Genomic DNA, 27582 nt, shown 5'->3' on the forward strand with positions numbered 1-27582 from the left:
ATTTAGTATACAGTGAGATTACTAACTTTCATGGATCACAGAAAATCCCTGCAACTAACTTGAATTTATCTTGTTTTCCTAAGACTTATCAATACAAGGGATAAAATGGACATTCAATAGATACATGCTATAGTTGAAGATAAAGTTGGATTACAACACTAGTGTGACCCAATATTATAAATTTGTACCGAAGACAGGAAGGATATGCAGAATCTAATCAGAGATTTTTAATATTACAAAATCTGTGAGACTTTGAAGAGTTGGCCCAATGAAATAGGAAAAACGTTTTTTAGAAAATTACATAGAGGGCAGCCAGGTGGCTCAGTGGTTTAGCGCCGCCTTCAGCCCTGAGCCTGATCCTGAAGATCCAGGATCAAGTCCCACCTCAGGCTCCCTGCATGGAACCTGCTTCTCCCTCTGCCTGTGTCTCTGCCTCTCTCTCTGTGTCTCATGAATAAATAAATAAAATCAAGAAAGAAAGAAAAGAAAAGAAAAGAAAAGAAAAGAAAAGAAAAGAAAAGAAAAGAAAAGAAAAGAAAAGAAAAGAAAAGAAAAGAAAGAAGGAAGGAAGGAAGGAAGGAAGGAAGGAAGGAAGGAAGGAAGGAAGGAAGGAAGGAAGAAAGAAAGAAAGAAAGAAAGAAAGAAAGAAAGAAAGAAAGAAAGAAAGAGAAAGAAAGAAAGAAAGAAAGAAAATTACATAGAATATCATCAACAGTGAATGGATTCATTAGGACAAATCAAATGATGAAAAAATATGAATGAGGACTCCAATTTACTTGGGACAGTAACATTTTTATTTAAAGTTTGTTTATTTATTTTTAAAGTAATCCCTCAACCCATCGTGGGGCTCAAACTCATGACCCTGAAATCAAGAGTCACACATTCTTTGGACTGAGCCAGCCAGGTGGCCCCTATGGGAAAGTGCCTTTTAACTCCTGAAACATTTGAAATGGACAGTGATAAGGCAGTAATTCAAACCAAATATAGCAATGTTTTGAATTAAGATCATGAATAGGTTTTAGTAATTATGCAACCAATGATTTTAAAGCATTCTGTGTTATTTTAATTTTCAAAAAATATTTTTTATTTTAAAGTAGGGGCACCTGGGTGCCTTCGTCAGTTTAAGTGTCCAACTCTTGATTTTGGCTCAGATTATGATCTCAGGGTCATCAGATCAAGCCCCACATCAGACTCTGTGCTGGGTGTGGAGCCTCCCCTTCTCCCTCCACCCCTATCCGCCATCCCTGCTCCCTCTCTTTCTCAAAAAAAACTTATAATGCTTCAATTTACATTTTACATGCATCTAACAGATTAGACAAATTACACATTTAATGACTCTAAATGTGTAACTCAGAAATTAATTTTGGGTGTTACTTTTTAATTGAAAAATGGTACATTAATTTTACTGTTTACAAACAGGATTAGAAAACTTACAGTATTTTAAGAATAATTATGTTTATGTTTAATTTCTTAGATACACTAGAAGGATTTAATTGGGAGGCTGTTGTTTGTTAGGACAACTAAAGTGCTAAAGAAACTCAGGGACAGCTGGCTGGCTTAGTCAATACAGTATGTGAGGCTTGATCTTGGGAGTTAGAGTTTAAGCCCACCTTGGATGTAGAGAGATCACTTTTAAAAAGAGTCGGTGGCGGTGTGGGGCTCCTGGCTAACTTGATAGGAGCATCTAACTCTTGATCTCAGGTTTGTGGGTTCAAGCCTCATGTTGGGTGTGATTACTTAAAAATACTTTAAAAAAATAAAGAAAATGTTTTAAAAATCAAATAAATTTGTAAATTTAAAATATTCAAAATTTTTATGTTTGTTAATAGATTATTAAAAGTATCTAACTAGAGCAACTGGGTGGTCAGTTGTTTGAACACCTGACTCTTTATTTCAGCTTGGGTCATAATCTCAGGGTCATGAGACTGGGCCTAGCATCAGGCTCTGCACTGGGCATGGAACCTGTTTGGGATTCTCTCTCCTCCCTCTGCCCACTCACACTTAAGAGCTCTGTCTCTCAAAAGAAAAAATAATAATAAGATAAAATCATTTTTAAAAAAGTATCTAGTGGGGCGCCTAGGTGGCTCAGTCAAGCACCTCTCTTCAGCTCATGTCATGATCCTAGCGTCCTGGGATCTACCCTAGTAGGGCTCCCTACTGAGTGGGAAGCCTGCTTTTCCCTCTCCCTCTGCCCTTCCCCAGCTCTGCTCACTCTCTTACTCTGCACTCTATCGCAAATAAATAAAATAAAAAAAGTATCTAGCTTGTACAACTAAGTTGACTGAACACTAAACCCATTGAAAGTTAAAGTTAATAGGATTTGTAAATTGAAATTGAAGGCTTAAAGCAAAACTAGTTTTTCATTTAATTTTGTTTTAATCAATTAAATGTTAATTTACAAATAATAAGTAGGCTCTCTACATTGTAAAGCTTCTCTTATAACTTCACAATGATAGATAATAAGTGGAGTAAGAACAGAATATAGAGTAAGTCAGAGAAAGACAATTATCACATGAAGAGAGGATCGTAGAGGAAGAGGGGAAAATAAGACAAAATCAGAAAGGAGACAAACCCTAAGAGTTTTTTTTTGTTTTGCTTTGTTTTTTTAAGATTTTATTTATTTGAAAGAGAGAAAAAAAAAAAAGACAGAGAGAGAGCACAAGCAGGAGGAGCAGCAGAGAAAGACCGAGAAGCAGACTCCCTACTGAGCAGGGAGCCCAACACAGAGCTTGATCCCAAGACCCCAGGATCATGACCCTAGCCAAAGGCAAACATTTAACTGACTGAGTCACCTAGATGTCCCAAGCCTCTTAACTATAGGAAACAAACTGAGGATTGTTGGAGAGGAGGTTGGTGGAGGGATGGAGTAACTGGGTGATGGGCATTAAGGAGGGCATATGATGTAATAAGCACTGGGAGTTACATGTAACTAATGAATCACTGAACTCTATCTCTGAAACTAATAATACACTATATGATAATTGAATTTAAATAAAGTTAAATTACAAAAAAAGAATATGGGAGATCTTTAACTGAAGATCAGGACTAAAGAGCAGTTAAATAAAATCTTTTAAAAATAAAAATAAAAGTTGCTAAGAATAAATCTTAAAAGTCCTCAACACAAAAAAAGAAAAGAAAAAAATCTTATTAACTATGTATGCTGACAGATGGTAACTACACTTATTGCGATCATTTTGTGACATATACAAATATCAAATCATTATACCTGAAACTAATATAATGGTTTTTTAAAAAAGATTTTTATTTATTTATTCATGAGAGAGACAGAGAGAGACAGAGAAAGAGAGAGAGAGAGACACAGGCAGAGGGAGAAGCAGGTTCTATGCAGGGAGTCCGATGTGGGACTCGATCCTGGGACTTCAGGATCACACCCTGGGCCAAAGGCAGGCGCTAAACCACTGAGCCACCTAGGAATCCCTAATAGAATGTTAAATGTCAATTATACCTCAATAAAAATAAACAGAGCAGATTGCTTTCCCTAATTCGGTGGGCCTCATCCAATCAGCAAAAGGACTGAAGAGAACAGAAGCACTGAGTAAGAGAAAATTCCTGCCTATCTCTGAGCTGTGACAGGAGTGCTCTCCTGCCTTTTGACCCAAACTGAAACACTGGCTCTTTCTGAGTCTCCAACTCAGAATTGTTGCGAAGAATAGAGGATCCAAGAATGTTGCATAAGGTTATGAGAACTGGTAAAAAAAAAATTACAATTCAGTACATGGAGACACTTGGAATGAGAAAAGAAACCCATAAAGGAGATAACCATATCTAATAGAGTAAAAGACAACCTCAGTAAATAATTCTCTCAAGACTGATAGGATCATATCATAATCAAAGTAAATGATTCAGAGAAAATGTGAAAATAGAAGAACTCTAGGGCAGCCCGGTGGCTCAGCAGTTTAGCAGGTGGCTCAGCGGTTTAGCACAGCCTTCAGCCCAGGGTGTGATCCTGGAGACTGGGGATTGAGTCCCTCGTCAGGCTCCCTGCATGGAGCTTGCTTTTCCTCTGCCTGTGTCTCTCATGAAAGAAAGAAAGAAAAGAAAGAAAAGAAAGAAAAGAAAGAAAAGAAAGAAAAGAAAGAAAAGAAAGAAAGAAAGAAAGAAAGAAAGAAAGAAAGAAAGAAAGAAAAGGAAGGAAGGAAGGAAGGAAAGAAGGAAGGAAGGAAGGAAGGGAGGAAGGGAAGGAAGGAAAGGAAGGAAGGAAAGGAAGGAAAGGAAAGGAAAGGAAGGAAGGAAGGAAGGAAGAAAGAAAGGAAAGGAAAAGAAAGAAAAGAAAAGAAAAGAAAAGAAAAGAAAAGAAAAGAAAAGAAAAGAAAAGAAAAAAGAAAAGGAAAGGGAAAATAGAAGAACTCTATACCTAATTTTAGAAATTGGCAAGTTTCCTAAAATGGTGTGTCAACTCTACATATATCATTTCACTGAGAGCATTACGGTGTTAGAAATATATTTTAATATAGGTTTTTTTGTATCATTAAATTCTTATTGCCTGCAAAGAAAAAAATGTGCCAAAATTACTAAAAAGTTTTATAGAAAATCTAATTCAAATTTTAAAAATCAAAAAGCAAATTAAATAATGTTTACTGAACTTTTAAAATGCACAAATTAATCAGCGTAATGTGGTAACTTCTGTTTTCATATTGTACCAGCTTACGGACATATCCAACATTTTATCCTCTACAAGGTCTTCTTAATATTCAATCAAAGGCAAGAATCTAGCTTTCTTTTTTTCTTTTTATCTTTTTAAAAATCTAGCTTTCACTGTAGTCAACTGCTTTGTACTTACTTTGTTTCCTAAGTGAGTGATCTTCAGAATTCCATCTTGCCACACTTTTGACTTCTTCATCTTTTGATGAGTATACAGTACCTTATTTTCAAAAGTACAAAAGAAATGGTTTCTATTTATATGTATTAAATATTATACATCCTTATACCCTTCCCCACATATAAAAAATATTTAGGTATCTTTTATTGAAATAAAAGATACCATAACAATAACAACAAAACATCAGGGCCCCTGACTGGCTCAGCCGGTAGAGCATACAACTCTTGACTCAGGCTTGTGCATTCAAGCTCCATGTTGGACATAGAGCTTACATTAAATAAATAACAAAACATCAATTTCAAAAAACAAAACTCGGTAGTAAAAGAAAAAACAGGGTAGAAAGGACACATAAAATTTAAGGAGAAAACTGAAAACTAAACAAAAAAAATAATTTGGGGCTTCTCGGTCATCAGTGGGAAGGAAAAAATCTGTTGGGTTACACATAGTCATAATCTATACTCAAAATGTAGTCCAGAGACTCCTAGAGATTTCCAAGACTTTTTTCAGGGGTCTTAAGGTCAAAACTATTTTCTTGATGCTATTTGTCTTTTTACTTTCATTTCTTTGGGAATGCATAGTCATCTCCCAGGGTTATGTAGGTGCAATGTTGCAAGATTCAATTTCAGACTGAATGCAGGGGTGGATCTAAGAATTTAGCTGTGTTCTATGAAATCAAATGCTAAGGGGATTTGCAAAAAAATGTATAGCAATGCTACTCTTTTCAGTGTGTTTTTTTCTGTTGTTGTTTTGGAAAATATAGCTATTTCCATTTAAAAAGTGATTTATGTTCAATATAACAGGCTATTTTTAATGAATTAACAAATACTTTTTATATTTGTTATAATTTCTCATATGAAAGACATCAATAGATATAAGCTCCATAATCAAAATTCTCTGGGGTAATATTTTGAGTATGGGGATCCCTGGGTGGCTCAGCGGTTTAGCGCCACCTTCAGCCCAGGGCAGGATCCTGGAGACCCAGAAATGAGTCAGCCCTGTATGGAGCCTGCTTCTCCCTCTGCCTGTGTCTCTGCCTTTCTCTCTCTCTCTCTGTCTCATGAATAAATAAAATCTTTAAAAAAAATTTTTTTAAATAGAGGATTAAAAAAAGAAATAAAGGAAATAGTGAAAACTGGTATACAACTCACAATAAATTCCTGGCTTTCCATTATTTCTTCTAAAATTATAAATCAGTCTGGTCCAGAAAATAGTCGTGGTTATTCAATTATTTATATGATCTAAAATGAAAATAGACAAGAAATATCCAACTCTGATGAAAATAATATCAAATTCAACTGTTTCCCATAAACTCTTTTTTTTCCCCATAAACTCTTGACATGAGAAAGGAATAAGAATTCTAAGACTATGTGACTACCAAGGGAAACCCAGGTGTAATCAAATTATCTGATACTAAGCACACAATAAAAAAGTGACCCCATCCTGTGGAAAATGAATTTGCCAAGTAAAGAGAAAAACTAAGTAAAATATATGAAATAATTAGCAGTGTGCAAAGCTCTTTTCCAAGTGCCCTAACATGCATCAGAAAATGATCCCTCTTCCCCCAACATTTAAATTCCTTATGGAAAGAGCTTCAACTTCCCATTTTCTGAAATGCTACGGCCACCACAAGACAGCCCCCCTTGTGTTTTGAATTTTTCCTTTTATGTCTTTAAGTCAATACATCACAGTATCCAAGGACCTAATACACAAATTTCCTGTGTGAGGAACATTATTTTCAGTATCATTGCAACAAGTACTGTATTTATCCTATGCTACTGGATAAAACTGTTATTGTGGGCAAATTTGGAAATCTAAATCTACTGTTGGTGAACTGAAGAAGTAAACAGAGATCCCAAAGAAAAAAAAATTTTTCTAAAGAAGTGGTTCCAAAGATAGGATTCCTGGACCAATAGCATCAGGACCACCTGGTAACTAGTTAGAAATTCAAGTTCTTGGGTTCTACACCTGACCTTTTAAATCAGAAAGTCTGAGGTTGGACCCATACTTTGTTTTAATATGCTCTGAAGGTGTTAGTGATACATGCTCAAGTTTGAGAACACAGGGCTAAAAGACCTAGGAGAGATTCAATAAAACTATAATTTACAATTCTGGATTCAATTCCCCCTTCATACATATACCACATACATATTATGTATAAATTACATATATTTATTTACTACTTGCCAGACACCTAGGTTGAGGTACTAAAATGAACAAATACAATTCCTAATCAAGGCATTTTCAGTAAAGCATGTTGATAAACAGTATTTACAATAAAACATGACAGAAATAAGCATAGGAGGGGCACCCAAATGGGTCTATGGAATCAAATAAGGCTTCCCCCTAAGAATGTAATGTCTAAGCTGTAAACTGAAATAACCATAACCAAAAGAAGATGCCAGGAATGTATTTCCAAAAAGGAATCAATGTATAAGGTCCTGTGAAAGACACACCAAGGCATGACCAAGGAATTCAGTTCAATTAAGGGGTCAAGTTAAGACAATGAATAGTGAGTGAGAGAGAAGATTGAAAAAAATGAGCAATAGGAGTCAGAGGGCCTTCTATGCTATGCCAAGTTGTTTGAATTTTCTATAAAGGGAGTGCAAATGGTAGGGTTTTAAGAATAAGATTACATAATCTAACTTGGGTTTTACAAAGATCGCTCTGGTTGCTGATAGGAGGCATAAGGGAGGGTAGCCCTGGTGGCGCAGCGGTTTAGCGGTGTGTGATCCTGGGGTGTGATCCTGGAGACCTGGGGTCGAGTCCCACGTTGGGCTCCATGCAAGGGGCTTGCTTCTCCCTCTGCCCGCATCTCTGCCTCTCTCTCTGTGTGCTCTCATGAATAAATAAATAAAATCTTTAAAAAATAAAATACTAAAATCTTTAGAAGAGGCCTAAGTCCTACGTTCAAAGGAGTAAAAAAAAAAAAACAAAGGAGTTAAAATACCGTTTACCGTTAAATAGTTGAAATGGTATCAGCTAACAACATGGCATTTAAGTGAAAAGTAAAAACAAAAAAGAAAAAAAGAAAAAATCTGGGGACGCCTGAGTGGTTCAGCCCTTGAGTAGACCTCGGCCTCCCGCTCAGGGCGTGATCCCGGATCCAGTCCCGCGTCGGGCTCCCTGCATGGAGCCTGCTTCTCCCTCTGCCCGTGTCTCTCTCTGCCTCTCTCTCTCTCTCTCTCTCTGTGTGTGTCTCTCATGAATAAATAAATAAAATCTTTAAGAAAAATTTTTTTTCTAAAAATCATCTACGTCAAATGTTGACCCACCTCCAACGGGTAAAAGTTCAACGTGCAAAGTTTAAAAAGCGGTAGGGATACCTCAGATGTTTGCAATAATTATATAACCACAGATGTGCACATTACCTCCCCAAAGACATTACCCATACGTCCCTATGCTGCTTTATACATTCATATATAAAATTCTGTGTTCTCCATAAAATATGAACCAGTCTTATTTATGTTTAAGTACGAGGAGATGTTTTTGGTCTTTTTATTTTGGAACAAGCAAGATCTTTAGAATCCCTAAATAGTTCAGATTTAAAAGTTCCAGAGTCTCAAACCCAGTATCCTGTTAAGAAGTCGCTCAGTCCAAATGACCCAGAGAAGCCCACATTTCATTGCCAAGATAATAATTACCATGATTCTGTGTAACCGAATGGCAGTGAGACTTGACCCTCTGTCAGGCCTAGATAAACACAAAGAGCAAAACTCTCTCTGGTCCTTACACTTATGCCGGAAGTGCAACGCAGAGGCTGGAAAGGCTGTCACTCCCCACACCTGGTTCCAAACAGCACCAGCAACGGTTCGCTTCCGGCGCAATAGAGCCTCTCAACACTTTGCCCTAAATTGCGACGCCGCCTCTCGTTCACATCCCCTTTCCTATCCACCTTCACTCCCAGAGAAGCAGAGGACTTCACCGGTCCGTAAAACACACGTTCGAATTTCTCCCGCGGAAGGCTGTGACGTCATCAACCCGGGACCGCACGGGATCAGGACCCACTACTCAGCCCGCCCACAAGTACCGACGTTTGCAAACCGCCAATCAAAACTTCTCGTGGTCTGTGAGCCTCCTCGGCCAGCCGGGTAACCCGACGCCCCGCCCCTTGCGCCAGCTCACGCCCGTGACGCAAGCGCCGGGCGCGCCGTCTCCGTCCTCGCACTCGCCTTTTCGGAGGCGTACGGGAGAAGCGTGTCGCCCACCCTATGACGCGGAAACCAGCTCTATAAGGATCTGGAGACGGAAAGGTTGGAGGACGAAATCACCGGCCCAGTATTTTGGGAACTGGACAGAGTAAGTTGGAAGTAAACTGTAGATCGTGTCGCTCAGGTTGAGTGAGGCTTCAAGTCTTCTAAGTCCTTTGTCACGCGCTCCATTCTATCATCTGTCGGCCCTTTCACTTCGTCCCCTCCCACAAGCCCATCGGTTTGCTCGTCCTGTTCCTCTGCGCACGCGCAAAGGTCCTTCAGCGGCCCTTGTAGTTCCAGTTTTCGGAGATTGGGGGCGCATATCGTCCGGCTTTAGGAGATCGGGGGCCCGCCCGGTATTGGGCAGCGTACTTGGGAAAGGACTGGTGTCGACGGGGGGCCGTAGCCAGAGGTGAAATCGCCGGGCCTCGTAGATGTGAGCGTTGGCGGCCAAACGATAGCGAGTGTGAGCACTTAAGTTTTTAAAGTTAAGTCACTTTCTTATTTTCGGGATTCTAGTTTTTGTCATCAGAGAATCGAAAAATCCAGTTACGGAAGGGAGCTAACAAATTATAAATGTCAGTGGAGTGTACTGAATGCGTTAATAAATGTGCTTGAGGGAAAATAGATGAGGAGGCAATAAATTAGGGGAGACGTGGTGGTGGAAAGCTGGAGAGAGTAAGATGCCATTTAACGTGGGCCTTGAAAATTGAATAGGAGTTTATAAGGCAAGTAAAGACAAGACTAATTGAAAGAACAGGCACGGTGTTCTGGTACCGTTGAATGGTCAGCCATGGTAGAACAATGACTTAACGTTTTTGACACCGTTTCCTCTAAAAATGGTAAAGGCTATGGATGAGCATCCTAGGAAGATGCATGCACGTCAAGACATTTTACGTATGATTTTGCTGGGAAATTGTGGAACACCTTGAAATGGCCAAGAAAAAAGATACTGGATGTCTTCTCTAGCTGGCTCTTCCAGGTTCTCTCTTTCATTATCATTGAGCTATTTTACATTTGTGTTAGTTGTAGGAAACGATTATAATGGAACTTAAGTCTTGTAGTTAATCAATTTTGTAGTTATGGCCCTAACCAGTTTTGCATCTATTAACAAATTCATTTCAGTGTTCCTGATTGCTTAGATCTTTTAATTCTCCTTTGAACTAGTTTTTTAATAGAATATTTTAAAATTTATTATTTATTTACTCTATTTTAAGTAGACCCCATGCCCAATATGGGCCTTGAACTCTCAACCCCGGGATTGAGTCGCGTGTTCTACTGACTGAGCCAGCCAAGTGTCCCCTCCAGAACTAGTTCTTTTGTTTTGTTTTGTTTTTTTAAGATTTTATTTATTCATGAGAGACACGGTGAGAGAGGAAGAGACAGAGGGAGCAGGCTCCTTGCCGGGAGCCGAATGCGGGACTCCACCCCCAGACCCTGGATCACACCCTGAGCCAAAGGCAGAAGGCAGATGCTGAACCGTTGAGCCACCTAGGTGTCCCCTGAACTAGTTTTTTAACACTTAACTAATTCCTTGATTAATTTCACTAAAATAAAATATTTGATACGTATTCATTTTATGTTAATTTATATTTAAATTCCTTTGTTTAAAATTTCTCTTTTGGGGCACCTGGGTGGCTCAGCGGTTGAGCGTTTGCCTTTGGCTCAGGTGGTAACACCGGGTTCCTCAGAATGAGTCCCGGGTCGGTCTCCCCACAGGGAGTCTGCTTCTTCCTCTGCCTCTCTCTGTGTTTCTCATGAATAAATACATAAAATCTAAAATAATAATAATAATAAAATTTATCTTTCATCAATTTCACAGAATTCATAGGAATGTTTGAAACTCACCCAAAATTCCATAGACTTTAGGTTAAGAATATCTGGGTCAGAATACAGAATGTATCATGACAGGCTGTAAGAGGTTCTACTAAAAGGTGGGCAGTGTAAGGGAGTCAGACTTACCAGAGCTTGTTCACTTAACTGAGCATGTTTACCCAGCTGATTTTGGCCAATTCACTTAATTTTTAAGCCTCTGTAAAAAAGAATTTGAAAGGAACCACCTAATTGTGATTGTGAGGATTTAAAACAATATTTAAAGTAACTGGAATTGTTACACAGTACCTTTATTGTTTGTGTAAAAGCCCCTGTTTAGAAGCCAATTTGATGTCACTGATTCATCAACAATTTTTTAAACTTACATATTCTAAGAAGGTACTAAGGAATTTTTAATGTTGAAAAGTTTTAACATTAAAATTAAAAATTAGATCTGTGTTTTAGACAAGTTACACAGCTTATGAGGAGGATGAATGACTTCTAGAACGGTTTATAAATTGTTCCCATATTGTAGTGATACTCTTTGTGGAAAATATTGGAGGGAAATAAAAACCATTCCAGAAGTTAAATCGGTAGGACTTGGTGACAGATTGGTAAATGATAAAATAACGATAATGTTACATTTTGTCAAGTACGTGAGAAGGTAGACTCAGAGGATCAAGACTCACGAAAGTACTGCTATGTGACTTCTTGATTTTCATAGCCATTGCATTGGGAAGTGAAATTATACCATATCTTGTTACTTCTTGTATCTTTCTCTTATGTATGAAAATATATTTGATTATCTACAGGATATGTTTCTTAAGATCACAAATTACAGACAAATGTTAGGCACACTAGGCAAGAGTTTTAGAACTTAGTTTTTCAAGTCACGAAAGTAAACCTTAGAAAAGAGAATGAAGGAAGGTCTCTGAGATGAGAGTGATGGAGAAAATCTGGTTTCGGGAAAAATTTGGACTTTCTGCATTTCTACAGTTCTGTCCACTATTTCCTTAGATAGTGGTTCTGACAAAAGGAATTGGAGAGCTGATAGTCTGTCCTTTACAATTTGGAGTTTTTGCAAAAGAGAAGGTTAGCATTGAATCCTCCTGTATTGATCATTTATAGCTTCTGTTTGTATTTTATTTATAATCCTACCCTTTTTTTTTAAGCCTGCCCCCTTTCAAAAGAACTTGAAATGCTAAACACTTTGTAATAGGAGGTCCTTTTAAATATAGTATTTAAGAAATGGTTGGATTGTGATTAAGCTTAAGTCTCTGCCTTTGTAGTTTTTGCATTCTAGTGGGGTAGACAGACAATAAAATTGTAATTCCAGGTAGCAACAAGAGGATACAAGGAAATAAAGTGGTAGGGTGCCTGGGTGGCTGCCTTTGGGTTGGGTTGTGGTCTCAGGGTCCTGGGATGGCCCCTGCCCGTATCAATGGGACTCCCTGCTTCCCCCTTGCTTGTGCTGTCTCTCATATTCTCTATCTATAAATAAATAAAATCTTTTTTTTAAAGGATACAAAATTGTGGCAGATGGAATGGATAGGGTTAGGATTGGCAGAACAGAAATGTTTTTAGATTGAGTGAAAGGCCTCTTTGAGAAAGTGACATTTATAGAGACCTGAATGAACAGTGAAGTAATCCCTCCAGATGTGGGGAGGAGGGTGAAGAGAACAGCAAGAGCAAAGGACTTGGGGTGGGAATGGCCTTAGCATGTTTAAGGAATGGTATGTCATAGTTGGAGTGAGCCTGTTGGAAAGAATTGTAAGAAATGTAGTTAGATATCCCCAGGCCAGATCAAATAGTGCCAGGCAGGCCACAGTAAGGGCTTTGGATTTCGAGTATGATAAACCTTTGGAGGATTTTGTCCCAGAGATTGGCATGCTCTGATTTACATATTTAAATGATTGTTTTGGTTACTATCTGGAGAATTGATGGTAATTGATGAAAATGGAAGATAATGATTGATTGGAGAATTGATAATGGAAGAGTAGAAGCAAACACAAGTTACAGTGTTCTTGGAGGAGAGTAGGCAAGACATGATAGTGTGGACCAGGTGGTTGTGAAAATAGAAAGTATTCTTATTTAGGATATATTTTATAAAGTTAGAGCTAACATAAATGCTCCTAGATTTGTTGTGGCATATTAGGAAAAGAATTTCAGAATTTTACTCTCAGCAGTGTTGTGATCAGTGTCTTCTGAGTTGGGAATACATGGCAAAAAAATAGGTTTGAGTTGGGTTTTTGTTATTCTACATAAGAGAAACTCTTAAGATAAATAAGTGGAGATGTCAAATGAGCAATTGAGTGATGGAATGGGGGGCAGCAAATGGGAGAAGTCAGCTCTAGAAAATACAGATTTGTGAAACATCAGCATGGAGCTAAAAAGCTTAAAGCCAGAGACCCTCAGAAAGGATATGTGTGGAGATAAGATGGAAACCCAGGACTGAATAGCAAGTAAAGATAGAGCTAACTAGGATGGTCCAGTAAAGGAGATTAAGAAAACTCTCCTAGAAGCCAAATGAAGAAAAGGTTTTCAAGGAAGTTTAACTGCAGATGCCCCTGAGGGGTTCCAGTAGTCCATGGAGATCACGGGTTTCAATTCACTAGAATGGTGGAAAGAGAAGCCTGACAGAATGGGTTTAAGGGAGAATTTGGGTGAAAAATGGGATTACTCAGCACTAAATGACACTTGATTGGTTTTAACACTGGGATGGGAAAGGTCCCTTGGAAAAGAAAAACCCGCTTCTATAGCTTACCAGTTAAGTTCCGCTTCTAAACAGAAAAACAGTTAAGGGGCATCTGGCTGGCTCAGCCAGTAGAGCGTGGGAGTCTTGACCTGAGGGTTGTAAACTCAAGCCACATTTTGGATAAATTGCTGAAAAATAAGTTCTTTAAAAAAAATTTTTTTAAATAATCAGGAATAAATTATTTACTTGGAGTTTGAGATGGAGAATGTCTGAATCCCTTAATCTTACACTTTGACAGTTTGGATTAAAAGTGTAAAAGTTAAAGTGTAGTTTGGTGTAATACAGACATACTATATAGGAAGATAATCTGGCCCTGCAGTAAAAGTGCATCAAAAAGTAAAGCTAGGATTCAGAGGTAAAACAAGGAAAATGAAAAGTGACAATTAAGAGACTGAAGATGGGTCAAATGAAAATTTCCTTAACTGATTGCTAGGTGTTACCCCAAAGTTTGTCCTCTGCCAGCTGACAGTCTCTTAAGCTTTCGGACAATTAAAGGCTAATAATTATCTGAAAGTCTTCCTATATAAATTTACCTTTTTTTCAATGAACAGGAATGGAAACTGAAGGTGGAAATCAAGAAAAGGCAATGGAAGAATGCACTGAAAAGAAAAAAGAAGTAGAAAAAAAGAAACGGTCACGAGTTAAACAAGTGCTGGCAGATATTGCTAAGCAAGTGGACTTCTGGTTTGGAGATGCAAATCTACACAAAGATAGATTTCTTCGAGAGCAAATAGAAAAGTCCAGAGACGGATGTAGGTTTATTTTACTGTACAACAAATGTAACAATGTAGTATATATATTATGGTACACCACATATTATATACAGGAGCAACTTTTATTTTCCCACGTAAAACCCTCATAAAGGACACGAATTTCCTTAAAGGACTTAGTAGGATGCAACAAATTCAGACCAAGATTTCAGTTACTTTGATAACATCCTAGTTTTTGTGGTGGAGCTCCTGGCAACTCAGGTAGACTCTTGACATCAGGGTCAAATTGAGCATTACTTTGGGCCTAGAAGTCCAGGGTTTTTCTTATGTGCTTACAGGTTTAATTCCTACGGGTTTTATGCATAAAAGGCATTTTATTTACTCCAAAACCAAAACTTAGTTTAGGAGTGTGATTAATATTTTATCCAGAAGTCCTGGCTTGTTACTTTATTATATTCTGTAATGTATTAACTTTTGTATTTCTATTAGATGTTGATATATCACTTCTCGTGTCTTTCAACAAAATGAAAAAATTGACCACAGATGGAAAATTAATAGCCAGAGCACTAAAAAGCTCCTCTGTTGTAGAGGTAAGAATTGTTACACAATTTATTTTATCACATAATTATTAGTTTATTAACCTCATGTACCCATTTAAAAGCTGGACTTGGAAGGCACCAGAATCCGGAGGAAAAAGCCCCTGGGGGAACGACCAAAGGATGAGGATGAACGGACAGTGTATGTGGTAAGCCATTTTAAAAAAAAGCTCAGAGATAGTGATCACAGACAAAATTGACAGAAACACTTTAATATTACTAGTAAAAATTTATTAACCTTGAGGACTTGTAAAAATTTATTAACCTTGAGGACTTTACTATTGCTTCTAATTTATTGTAGGAATTACTTCCCAAAAATGTTAATCACAGCTGGATTGAAAGAGTATTTGGGAAATGTGGCAATGTTGTTTATATAAGCATACCACATTATAAATCTACTGGAGATCCAAAGGGATTTGCCTTTGTGGAATTTGAAACAAAAGAACAAGCAGCAAAAGCTATTGAGGTAGGTCCAGAACCTAAAAGGAAAAGCAAAAAAATTAGCGAGTACTTTTAGTGACAATTTAATTGGTTTTTAATTTATTGATTTTTCAGTTTCTCAACAACCCACCAGAAGAAGCACCAAGAAAACCTGGTGTATTTCCTAAGACAGTAAAAAATAAGCCCATTCCTGTCCTTAGAGTATCAGGTAATTTAATTCAATATTAATACTTAAGCATATGTAGTTGAAGGAAAATGAAAACTAATGATAGCATCGTTACAGAAGAAAAGAAAAAGAAGAAGAAGAAGAAAGGCCGAATGAAGAAGGAAGACAGTATCCAGACCAAAGAGTTAAATACGGACACAGATAAGGAGAGTGTTGCTAAAATGAAAAGATCGAGGACCACGTCTGAGGGATCAGAGGTAGAAATAACTGAACCCCAAAAGCCGCCCTCAAAGAAAAAGAAAAAACGGGAAAGACAAGAAGTATCCAGCCTACCTATAGTTAGAACAGGAAAGAGAAAGAGAAGTATTTCTGAAGAAGCAGAATCCCCAACTCCCAGGTCAAAAGTAAAGAAAGTGACTCAGAAAGACATTAAAAAAGAAGATTTAGAAGTTTCCAAAGAAAACAAAGGTATCAACAACATTTATCTTGAGCTTGTATAATCAAAGTTTTCTTAAACTTATGTCTTTCCTTTCTGGCATTTAAGATTTAGAAGTCTCTACTGAAGAGGAAAAGGATACTGGAGATGTGAAAGATGGATCCCTTTTAAAAGCAAAAAGGAAGCATAAGAAAAAACACAAAGAGAGGCACAAGATGGGAGAAGAAGTTATACCATTAAGAGTCCTTTCAAAGTAGGTAGACAATAGAGTTCTGGTGTAGATGGACACCCTCCATCACCATTGCTAAAGTGCAATTCCAATTTGTATTGAACAGAGTTGCATATTAGCAACAGTCATGGCATGTAGCCAAGATCTGCATAAATTATGGGCTTAGGATGACTGAGGATTAAAAAGAAACCACCACACTAAAACATGGAAGCACTTATTTTTATCATGTCACAGCAAGTGCCTCCATGTTAAAGTAGAGGGCGTTCCTTATAGACTCAAAAAAATACAGCGTAAGTATACCAGACAGGTAGTTCGGTGAGGCAGTCTTAAATATTTATAAACTTCTAAAATGTAAAAGTAAGACTTACCATCACTAAAACATGGAAGCACTTACTTTTTGAGTTTCAAAGCAAGTACATCCACGTTTAAGTGGTGGGGAGCCCAGTCTTGGAAAAACGTAAATTGTGAAGATTCTTTAACCTGTAAAGTAAGCTTAGAAATTAAGTCGTGTCCACTTGGAGACACCTCCACTGAAACATGGAAGCACTTACTTTTGTTTTACACAGCAGGTACCCCCATGTTAAAGCAAAGGGGAATCCCTCGGGGCTCTAAAATTAACAAACTTGCCATATTACATTCGGAGGAATAATTTGGGTTCACTTCTACTAAAACATGGAAGCACTTACTATTTTGAAAGTCAAAGAAAGTACTTCCATGTTAAAGTTAAAGGGAGTCCAATCCACTTGAGGGGTGGAAGGCAAGTTAAAAGAAAAAAAAATTCCATACCTTTGGGAAGAAAGATTTTCTTAATTTTCCTGAATAGTACTCTCCCAGCGTTTTGTCTTCCCCTTGAAGGTTAAAAGGCAAGGACTTCGGGCACTTGTATTTATACTATTCTTAACTGCTGAATTCCTTTTGCCTTTTTATCTCTGAGAATCATTACAAGAGGTTTTTGTTATTCTAATGTATCAGCTCTCAGGGAATGTACGATCCTGGGTGGGTCTGGATACTTTTTTTTTTTTTTTTGAAGTATACAGATGTCAATAATAACAGCTAAGACCATTACCACAAGATATCCTCCTCTTTAAAAAAAAAAAAAAAAAATCCCCTATCTGCTTGTTTGATGGCATAGATTAGAGTAACAATGAGTGCTCCTGTGGAGCCTGGAGAGGCATTGTGTTTCTATCTGGAGGACCTCTAGCTGTTTGAAGAAACATCTACATGTTAAATGTATGTAAATAAATAAATTGCTTCCATGGGGTGTTTTTTTCTTCTTAGAAATTCCTTTTGATTCGGGTAAATAATAAAGGATGTTATCTCCCAAATTGGAAGCAGTTTAACTAATAATCTTTAAATTATAATCTGCAATTATTCTCCCAGAGATGACTAATTGTCACTAGTTAATTAATTCAAAATTTTTATTTTCATAAATAAAAATATTTGAAACATACTCAAGAATTGAATTGCAAAATTTAAAACATTTAATCTAAATGTTAGGTCAGGGGAAACTTCCCTTTTCATATTTCCTGGATCGCTTAGAACTCTAGAAGTAATTTGAATGTGTGTGTTTAAAGAAGGAAAAGTTAGGAGCGCTTACAAGATACTGAATGTATGTATTTAGATATTTACTTTTGCTCATCTGTGTTCACTATTTCAAAAGTGCATTCTTTTCATTGCAGGAGTGAATGGATGGATTTGAAAAAAGAGTATTTAGCACTGCAAAAGGCCAGCATGGCTTCCTTAAAAAAAACGATATCCCAAATGAAATCAGAGTCAAAAATGGAAACAAATGGAGTACCTACTACATCTGAAATAAAAACTGAAAAAAGTAAACAGCACTATGATAGTTTTTGTAGCATTACATAATTAAATTTTCATTCTTCATCAGATTTAGTAATGAGTGCCTAGTTTATGAATTAAGCAAGTTTTGTAGTAACAAAAATTGTAATTTCTCATCCGTAACTTATCCTAATATATTAAGATATTATTTTGAATTCTTAAAAGTTGAAAGTATAATTTTTTCACATTTTAATCATGTTTATAGAATCTTTTTACTTATTTTGTGTCTATTAAGTTCAGTACTTTTTTATTTGATTAAGGGAAAGGGTCGGGGTTTGTTTTTTTAAGGTTTTACAAATGTTTTTCTAACGACACTTTGCAATTAGAGTGGTATAAGTTACGGTATTTTATTTCATGGTAATCTGCAATAAGCAGGACAGGCAACATAACTTACTAAATTATTTTACAGTTAATTTAAAATTAAGTTTGAATTAATTATTTAAATCAGCTTAAGTCTTCATTGTTATTCTAAAATGGGCCTACTATGTTAACTTATTAAGTGTAAGAGGCTTATTTCTGGCCTTTCCTTTTCAAATCAACAGCAAACAGTGAAGAGTGTTGTTCCCAGGAAAAGGTTAATGCAGCGGGACCACAGTTTGTGAGTGGCGTGATTGTGAAGATCATTAGCACTGAGCCTCTACCTGGCAGGAAACAAGTCAGGGTAATGCTTTTGTGTGTCAGGGGTAGTTGTTAACTCTTTCCTCTTTAAAATTTCCCTGTATGAAAATGTTTTGCATTATAGAAAACCAAGCAAATCAAATTAGAATTTATTCCTCTGTGGAAAAATACTTGTATGATTTGATTCCACAATAATTATTGTGTTTGATTTGAAGCAAAATCTGAAGTCTAAAATTGTACACTAGATCAGACTTGAGTACAGTTTAAACATCCTTTTATAGAACTGTACTTTTTTCTTATTTTTCAAGGTGCCCTTAATGGTTGTTGTGTAGTTGAATGATGAAGGCTTACTGTGGTCATTATAACTTAAAAGAATAAAAGTGGTAAAATATTGTTATAATATGCCTTATTTAGACTTTATCTGTTTTCAGAGAAAATGGGTTTTAGAAAATACTTTCTGTCAAAACTTTAATCAGCATTAGAGTTCTCTGAAATTATTTTGAACTTTTAATCATCTACTGTTGTAGATTTTTGAAGCAAGCTAGAGAGTTTGTGTTTTTATTAGAGCTCTTAGCTTTCAGTACATTCCTAAACGATTTTGTGACTTAAAGAAAGTCAGAACTAGAACTATTTTGATATAAAAGGGATCAATTGCATTTTTTTATCTTAATATAAACTTTTTGTATGTTAATCCTTTTGGAAATTGAAATTTTTTTCCTGGTAGAAATGCAAGATTTTTTTTGGAGAAAAGAGCTTTTGTTAAATTTTATTTTAAATGTTTTTGTTATTTTCAGTTTGTGTTGGATAGTTACAAAAATGAGAAACTGTTAAAATCTTTTGTGAAAAGCCACAAAAGTTTTGTATTGGTGTGCAAATAGTTTTACAGTTTACAAACATCTACTTTACAATCATTTTTTATTTACAATTTTATTTTCTCTAACAGCCTTTTGTACCGAAACAATAATATTTCTTTCTCAGTGGCATATTCCTATGTAAAATGTCATATGGTATGGCAAATATATTTAAAATTGTTATACTGACATTCATGTTTTGGTTTTGCATAGACTCCTATCATTCATGTTTCTTAACTTGCATAAATCTTGTAAACACTCATTACCTGAAACCCTGCTTCTAGTCTATAAAATATCACTAACACGTAAATTTCGATTCTTAAATATTGATAAGGCATTTAGTTAGTGCTGCCTGACTTGCCCCTGTGATTACCAGGTTAGTTTGTAATTTTAAGAAGGCTTTTAATTCAGGAGATTTGCCTAACATTATAATGTATATATATCATAAATATCTTTTGATTGTAGTAATCGAATCGATTATAAAACTTAATACTACCATTTAACATTCAGATTTCATCAGCTTGCTATCAATTAATGGTTTGCTTTATGTCTAAATTTAGTACAAAACTTCATACTACCATTTAACATTCAGATTTCATCAGCTTGCTATCAATTAATGGTTTGCTTTATGTCTAAATTTAGTACTTAAGTATGTAGAGAAATGGGAAGAATTAAGTATATTTTGAGATAGGCAGTATGCTAAAAGTAGGGATGAGTTAAAATTTAGTCCTTGGCTTCACAGATTTTTACTGCTTAATCATTATTAAAATCTAATAAGCTTTCCTTATTTTATGATGAAATAATATTTTCACGTATTGCTCAGTTTTTTCTGTATTTCAGACTTTAAAAAAACCCAACTGCTAAAAGTAACCTAAATTCCTTGTGGCTTGAAATTTGGGTCAAAATGAAAGGAAGCCAGTTGAGTAAAATACCTTTTCTTAGGTTGGGAATCTCGAGTAATTTCTTTAGCTTTCTGAATGGAAGTTGATGAATGAAGAATTATGTTAACATTCCTGCATAATTGCATTGTTTACACCTCAGAACTTGCTGGGGAAAAAATGATTAGGAATGCAGGAATCTTGTTAATTTGCCCTCACAGCAGGCATTATAGGTTAAACTTTTCCTTGCTGGGTGACCACAACTTGTTCAGAGGAGATTGTTTAAGCCTGTCATCAGAACATGTGAGCTATAGTGAGATATTCCCATAGATCTACTCGAGAACCTAGGATTTTTGTAGAATCCCAAGAAACGTTTTTTCCATTCGTGAGTTTGAAAAAGCTGAATGTCTTTTACATACATTTTAAGTCATAAGTGATTTTGTACAAGTGAATGAAAACACTGTGCCCACCAATCCATTGTGAGTGGATAATTTTTAATTTTATTCACTATTGTAGCTACAGCACCTTGGTACCTTCTTGATTTGGGGGTTGGGAGAAATTTTTGTACATTATGTTCTACAAATCTATTGTCCTTGTGCAGTGTTCCCATTCTAATTAATATTTTAGGATTGTGCTTAATTAAAAGAGTTACAAATAGAGTTCAAGTTTGTTCAAGTCCATTTTTAAGAGTATTTGTGTAGTTTTAGGAGTGCCTAGCTGGCTCAGTCCATGGAGTGTATGACTCTTGATCTCAGGGTTTTGAGTTTGAGCCCCAGGTCTGGTGTAGAGATTACTTAAAAATAAATCTTTAAAAGAATATATTTGTGTATATTTTAGAAGAAATGTTTAATGTAGGAAAGTTACTCGTTTCAAACTGTATGTGGCTTATTTGTATACTACATTTTGACAAAACCATGTGAATAATTTAGAATTCTCATGAAACATTTTTATTATTTATTTCAATTTTTTCTGAATTCTAATGCAGGATACTTTGGCAGCAATCTCAGAAGTTGTTTATGTTGATTTGCTAGAAGGAGACACAGAGTGCCATGCTAGATTTAAAACTCCTGAAGATGCTCAAGCAGTAATAAATGCATGTACAGAAATTAAAAAGAAATACTGCTGGAAACTGGAGATCCTTTCTGGTAAAAATTCACAAAATAATCTTTTTAAATTCTTGTTTAGGGGTGATTCTGTTAGATTTTCTGAGTTTGGCTAGTGAAACCAGTTTTCTTTTCATATTCTAATATACAAAAAGTAGTATTAAGTGCCATCAGACAACTATAGTTTTATTATTGAAATGAAATTAATGCCTTGAATATGTTTCTTCATATGTATCAGTGATCATCGTTTTTGTTTTTAAGGTGACCATGAGCAGAGGTATTGGCAGAAGATATTGGTAGATAGGCAAGCCAAACTTAATCAGCCTCGTGAAAAGAAAAGAGGCACTGAGAAGGTAATTCATTTTTTGGTTTTTGTTGTCGTCCTTATTGTTCTATAGCCTAAATTCAACATTTAGATAAATATTTTCTGAAAGTTAATAATATGCAGACACAACAAAGACTTAGTAGATTGCGACAGAACATTTGTTTTTCTGGATTTTAACATACATGAAATCTATGAAATTAGAATTATTTTCCCCGTAAGGGTACACAATTTAGAGTTTTCTTGTTTTCCATTCTTTTATTGTAACTAGTTGTGGCAATTTAATCAGTATTGATTTCTAGCTGCTGTGTTTTGTGGTTTGGTAGTAAATGATTATTTAAAGATTGTCTTATTGGTAAAACCCAATGTATTTAAAGAGTGTAGTTTTTAAAGATATGAGCCTCCCCAGATAAGATTGGGAGGCTTTATGCATAATAGTTGCTACAGCAAAGATAAGCTTTATTCCTTTTTCTCTAGAATACTCAACAGGTGAAACAAACAAGCGTAAATTAAACAACTTAAAGCAAGATTCTCAGTAATTTTGTTTTAAATAACAATAATTTATCATGCTTACTGTTGCTTGTGAGCTGTCACATTTGTTCTATTAAAACAAATTACATGTAAAGATTAGTACATGCTTAGGACTAATTAGGGCACATAAAAACTAATACTATTATTAAAATTTTAAAATGTGTCTGTTATAAAATATAAATCTGAAAACTTATATGTTCTTCTATGATTGGTTAGCACTTAAAATCACACTTCCTGTATCCTATTTTTATTGCTTCGGGGTTCTATTTGTACAGTTCTCTTTTTTTTGTTTTTATCAAATAAAAATCAAGTGTTTTTTCATCAACCTTGCATTGCTTAGGATTCACTGGAATTTGAGATTGAGGGAAGATTTCCTACTGATCTTTATTAATTCTGTTTGCATGAGTACAGACTTAATTTGCTGAGATGTAGGAAGGCTACCTTCCTCCCTAAAGACTTTTTCAAGTCTATGAGGTGTTCATTTTAAAGCCTGCCTGAGATTATTTAAATGTTAAAAAATTGTTGATCCGGAACTCATAACTAAAATGAAATCATTTTGGTAAATAATAGTTATCCTTCTGATTGATGTGAAGTTTCATGTAAGTTATATATGTTTTTAAAAGTAAGAATTAAGCATTTTGTTTCCAGAAAGGGCTGACCTCAGTAAACTAAATTTAAGGCAAGGAAGTAAGCACTGACTAGGGAGTTTTATAAATTCATTTGGAACACAATGCATAGCTCTATTATTGAGTTGGAACGTTTTTTCCTGATCTCATTTATCTGTTGCACCACCAAGCATTTTCTTAGCATGATTTTTTTTTTAAGATTTTATTTATTTATTCATTGGGGGGAGGGAGGGGCAGAGACAAAGGCAGAGGGAGAAGCAGGCTCCATGCAGGGAGCCTGACTTGGGACTTTAGCCCGGGTCTCCAGGATCAGGCCCTGGGCTGAAGGTGGCGCTAAACCACTGAGCCACCCGGGCTGCCCTCTTAGCATGATTTGTAAACAATAGAGGATCCTAGCTGGACCTAGGAACTGTGATAGTTGGCTCCTGTCACAAAATGAACATAAGGTGCCACACAAAGTGGGTATTATACAGGCTTTTCAGAGAAGACAGTAATTAGTATGTCAGTCTACTTTTTTGATAATCATTAAATTAATATTTTCTGAGTGCTTTGTGTTGACCACTGTTCTAGGAACTGGACATAGAGCCATGAGTAACAAAATTCCCTGTTTTCATGAAGTTTATAGATGAACAGTTTAGGTCAGGTGATGACAAGTACTATGTAGAAAAATCAGATTAAAGGATATCATGAGATAGCTTTAAGTCAAGTGAGGTTGTCTGGGAAGTACTCTGTGAAAGTGACATTAGGAAAGTCAGCACACCAGCAGGAGAGTTTAAAATGCACAGCTTTCAAGGCAGAGGCAACAAAAAGTACAGAAGCCTTGACGGGAAAGAGGCTGTTACAGTTAGAATACTGGGAGTAAGTACCTTAGTAACAGAAGTTCAATGTTATTAGCAGCCAAAAGTATAACATTGGCACTTTTTTCATATGACACCTCAACCTTCCACGGTAGTATTGTATTACTTGGCCAGTAATTGAATAAAGAAAAGCATTGATAATAAATCTTGGTTTTTGATTTTCACCTTATGAGGCAGGAGACTGGGGATTTTCCTAAGCCTCAGTTTATACGGAATTAAAAGAGGAATAGGTGAAGGAAAATGTTATTTTCTATTTTTGGTATTTTTACATATAAAAATCAAGTGTGAGGCGGCAATCCCTGGGTGGCTCAGCAGTTTGGCACCTGCCTTCAGCCCAGGGCGTGATCCAGGAGTCCTAGGATCCAGTCCCACATTGGGCTCCCCACAGGGAGCCTGCTTCTCCCTCTGCCTGTGTCTCTGTCTCTGTCTTTGTGTGTGTGTGTATATGTGTCTCTCATGAATAAATAAATAAATAATTTTTTTTAAATCAAGTGTGGGTAAGACCTCCCACAAAAGATTGGTAAGATGAGGGAAATCTCTATCAGAAAGGGTCTCCTTCTTGCTACACCAAGCCTTTGTAGTCTTCCCTATCACTTTGAGCACTTGGTAAGAGTAGATAACAGCTACTGGAGACAGAGTTTGTCTTTTCTCATTTGTCATTAGCTTTTAAAACATATTTGAAATGTTTTTTATCACCATGGTCTTTTCTCTACAAATTACTGGTATTTGGATATTCAGCAAGTAAAGACAGAATTCACAAAATTTGTGAACAGTTATAAATATTTATATTTTTGACTCACCTCACTGATGAAAAAGCTTTTAGTTTAATCTTAAAGTGAATTCCTAGGAAAACAACAAATACAGGGTACCCCTATTTTCATTTCCAAAGTAACCAAACCTTTACTTCCATAGATGCAAGCCTTAATTCTGGCTTTGCTGAAGTCCGAAGACCTTTGAAATGACGCTGGTCAATGTGGTCCTCACTGTGGCCATCCATTATTGTTTTCTGTCATAAACAGATCATTTGGTAACCTGGGCAACTTTTGAATTTTTTTTTCTTTAAATACATGTATTTTTAACTCTTCCAGCCAGTCTGTTGACTGACTCACTCTCTAGATTTTGAGTAAACTTTTAATGTTTTACTAAACATTTTAAGAAACTAAAAAATAAATCAAGTGACTTCCTGCCAAAGCCACAGTCACCAGACACCTCAAAGAAACTCTAGTGAATACTTTATTAGAATCTGTATTTTTAAGAGAATAAGATTTTTATTTCTTCCAAGGATATATAATTAAAAATTTTACATCAAGAAATCTTTTCAGCAGCCCCAGTGGCTCAGTGGTTTAGCGCCACCTTCAGCCTAGGGTGTGATTCGGGAGACCCAGGATCGAATCCCGTGTCAGGCTTCCTGCATGGAGCCTGCTTCTCCCTCTGCCTCTCTCTCTCTCTCTCTCTCTCTCTCTCTCTCTGTGTGTGTGTCTGTGTGTCTGTGTGTCTCATGAATAAATAAATAAAATCTTAAAAAAAAAACTTTTGGAATATTTTGACATCGAAATATTGATGTCTGCTTTCTACATTTCATTTGCCGCCTTTAAAAATATTAAAGGGGCATGTGACTGGCTCAATCAGTGTAGTGTGTTGTGTGACTCTTGATCTCAGTCATGAGTTTCGAGCCCCATGTTCAGTGAATAGATTAATTAAAAGTAAAGTCTTTTTTAAAAATTTTTTAAAGTCTTTATGTAAGGCTATAATAAATAATAATAAGTACTCTTAAAAGCAAATCCTTAATTGGAATATTCTAATTTTCAAATTTGTAAGCAAACGTTTGTGTAGCACTCAGCCCAAAATAAAATGTCTCATTCAAATAATGAATTCTCATTTATTATGTATTTACAAAGGACTGAGTATCCTTTAAGAAACATATTGGTAATTTTTTTTTTTTCTTTTTCATATTGGTAATTAATACTGAATCCCAAGGGAATATGAGACAACTAACAAATAATGGGTCCCAAACCCTCCTAAAAGGTTAAAAATTGCCAACATGGATTGGCTATCTTTAATTGAAAAAATATTAGTAATGTGGTACTATAGTGGGAGTGTTTTAGTAATTCTAAAGATTTAATTTAATATCTATTATATTTAATAAACCATAAACCTAAATAGTTCTCCCTCTAATTGATTTGGACTAAGCAGATAGATACTTAAATGACTGAGCCACCCAGGCACCCCCACCTTTCCAAAAAAATTGTATTCAAACTGATAGTTTTGAAGTTTTTTTACTCTTAATTATCTTTTTGTTTTAGGTGTCCAATATATTCTAATTTCTAAATTTCTTTCTCCATAGTTAATCACCAAAGCTGAAAAGATAAGACTTGCGAAGACTCAACAAGCAAGTAAACATATTAGATTTTCTGAATATGATTGAAAAACAATTTTGCTTCACCTCTTAAGATTTCACTGGTTACTTGAACTTTTCTTAGGAAATACATTTTATTTTATAGTAATAAATAATGTTTTTCTGAAACCTCTGTTAATTAGAAGAAATACTTTTGTTCCTTGTAAGACTTTCTTGAGACAAGTACATGTATACCACAGCTTTTCATTAAAAATTCTATTTGCTGAAATTACCTTACACAAATCAACCCCAAAGTGATTTAGTAAATGTTTTCAACATTATCATTAATTTTGTTGTTTTTATATTACAAAAACAATATTTGCAAAAATAATACTATATAGTAGAAAAAAATGTTTGACATTGGATTCACTGTACTTATTTTGTAATTTGCTCTTTGCTTTTCAAATGTCTAGGATATCTTTTCATGTTGATTTATACAGAGACATATGTGTGATATTTCATTCTGTTTCTTGCACTTTGCTTACCTGAGCTTCCACTAAATGGGCCATATGAACTGTTCCCAATTAAAATGTTAAACTTTAAAAGTATTGAGTTTGTTTCTCATAAATGAAATTAAACATTTTATTTTGTCTAAAATAACATATACCAGATTCTGTGAACATGGGGAGGGAAAAAATCTAAAAATCAGCCATAAGCAAAAATGTGTATTTTATTCAGGAAAATTTCAGACCTGGAGTATTTAAGGTCTTCTCAGAACTGAACCCACAGGGCCTATTCATTAATGGCATCTTAATCCCATATCAGAATATCAAAAATGTACTCTGGACAGCCATGGGGTTTATTCCCTTAGGCTATAAACTATATGCAGTTCCATCAGCTTTGTCCAAAATTGGGTGCACTTTTGATTTGGTGCCCTTTCTATGCATTAGGAAAGACTTACAGTCAGGAAACTACTTTCAGGAGCCAGGGATTTGAGGAGATTGGCTACCTCACTGTTGGGGTGACAACTGCCACATTGCTCATAGTAGTAAGAAAGAGCAGACAACTACAAGTTCAACAGAAGCATGGTTATATAAACTACAGTACATCACTACCATGAGATGCAACAACAATCACTAGAAGGTAAGTTTCGTGGAAATAGGGATACAGTCTTGTTCACTTTTTTTTTTTTTTTTTAAGATTTTAATTATTTGACAGAGCACAAGGAGTGGGCAGCAGCAGATGCAGAGGGAGAAGCAGACTCCCTGCTGAACAGGGAGCCCAACTGGGCTGAATCCCAGGACTCCAGAACCAAGATGTGAGCCAAAGGAGGCACTTAACCAACTGAGCTACTCAGGTGCCTCTTGAATAACAATATCAAAATGCTTATAGCTCTCCAAAAGATGTAGCTGATGCCAGGAAAACAAAAAGCTATTTTATGTCTTGA

At 35.9% G+C, this 27582-nt stretch overlaps 2 protein-coding genes across 17 annotated transcripts in view; one reads left to right on the forward strand and one right to left on the reverse strand.

Moving 5' to 3' along the window:
* Nucleotides 1-9245, reverse strand: part of ZGRF1 (zinc finger GRF-type containing 1) — a 77226-nt gene extending 67981 nt beyond the window's left edge. For 2 of the 11 annotated variants that reach the window (XM_072810394.1, XM_072810393.1), the window contains exons 1-3: nucleotides 8482-9237; nucleotides 5989-6078; nucleotides 4802-4882 (exon numbers count right to left, since the gene is read on the reverse strand). In XM_072810394.1, coding sequence (XP_072666495.1) covers nucleotides 4802-4882; nucleotides 5989-6009 — 102 coding nt within the window. In that variant the 5' untranslated portion in view covers nucleotides 6010-6078; nucleotides 8482-9237. Of the gene's footprint in view, nucleotides 1-4801; nucleotides 4883-5988; nucleotides 6079-8481 lie in introns of those variants that run through there. The other 9 variants (XM_072810391.1, XM_072810389.1, XM_072810396.1 and 6 more) reach the window with 6 other exon arrangements.
* LARP7 (La ribonucleoprotein 7, transcriptional regulator) lies at nucleotides 8905-26740 on the forward strand. Of its 6 annotated transcripts, none has more exons than XM_072810417.1 (13): nucleotides 8905-9136; nucleotides 14149-14349; nucleotides 14797-14897; nucleotides 14969-15052; nucleotides 15205-15369; nucleotides 15459-15552; nucleotides 15628-15978; nucleotides 16055-16199; nucleotides 17855-18003; nucleotides 18557-18675; nucleotides 21347-21506; nucleotides 21726-21817; nucleotides 26145-26740. In XM_072810417.1, the coding sequence occupies exons 2-13, from the start codon at nucleotides 14151-14153 to the stop codon at nucleotides 26223-26225; spliced, it is 1740 nt and encodes a 579-aa protein (XP_072666518.1). In that variant the 5' UTR covers nucleotides 8905-9136; nucleotides 14149-14150; the 3' UTR covers nucleotides 26226-26740. The 6 variants fall into 6 exon arrangements, with proteins under 6 accessions (XP_072666518.1, XP_072666521.1, XP_072666522.1 ...); XM_072810420.1 differs by having other exon boundaries at nucleotides 15631-15978; XM_072810421.1 differs by lacking the exon at nucleotides 8905-9136 and adding an exon at nucleotides 9310-9517 and having other exon boundaries at nucleotides 15631-15978.
* Nucleotides 26741-27582: the final 842 nt, after the last annotated feature.

The sequence above is a fragment of the Canis lupus genome, chromosome 33, assembly GCF_048164855.1.
Source record: "Canis lupus baileyi chromosome 33, mCanLup2.hap1, whole genome shotgun sequence".
Lineage (NCBI taxonomy): Eukaryota > Metazoa > Chordata > Mammalia > Carnivora > Canidae > Canis > Canis lupus.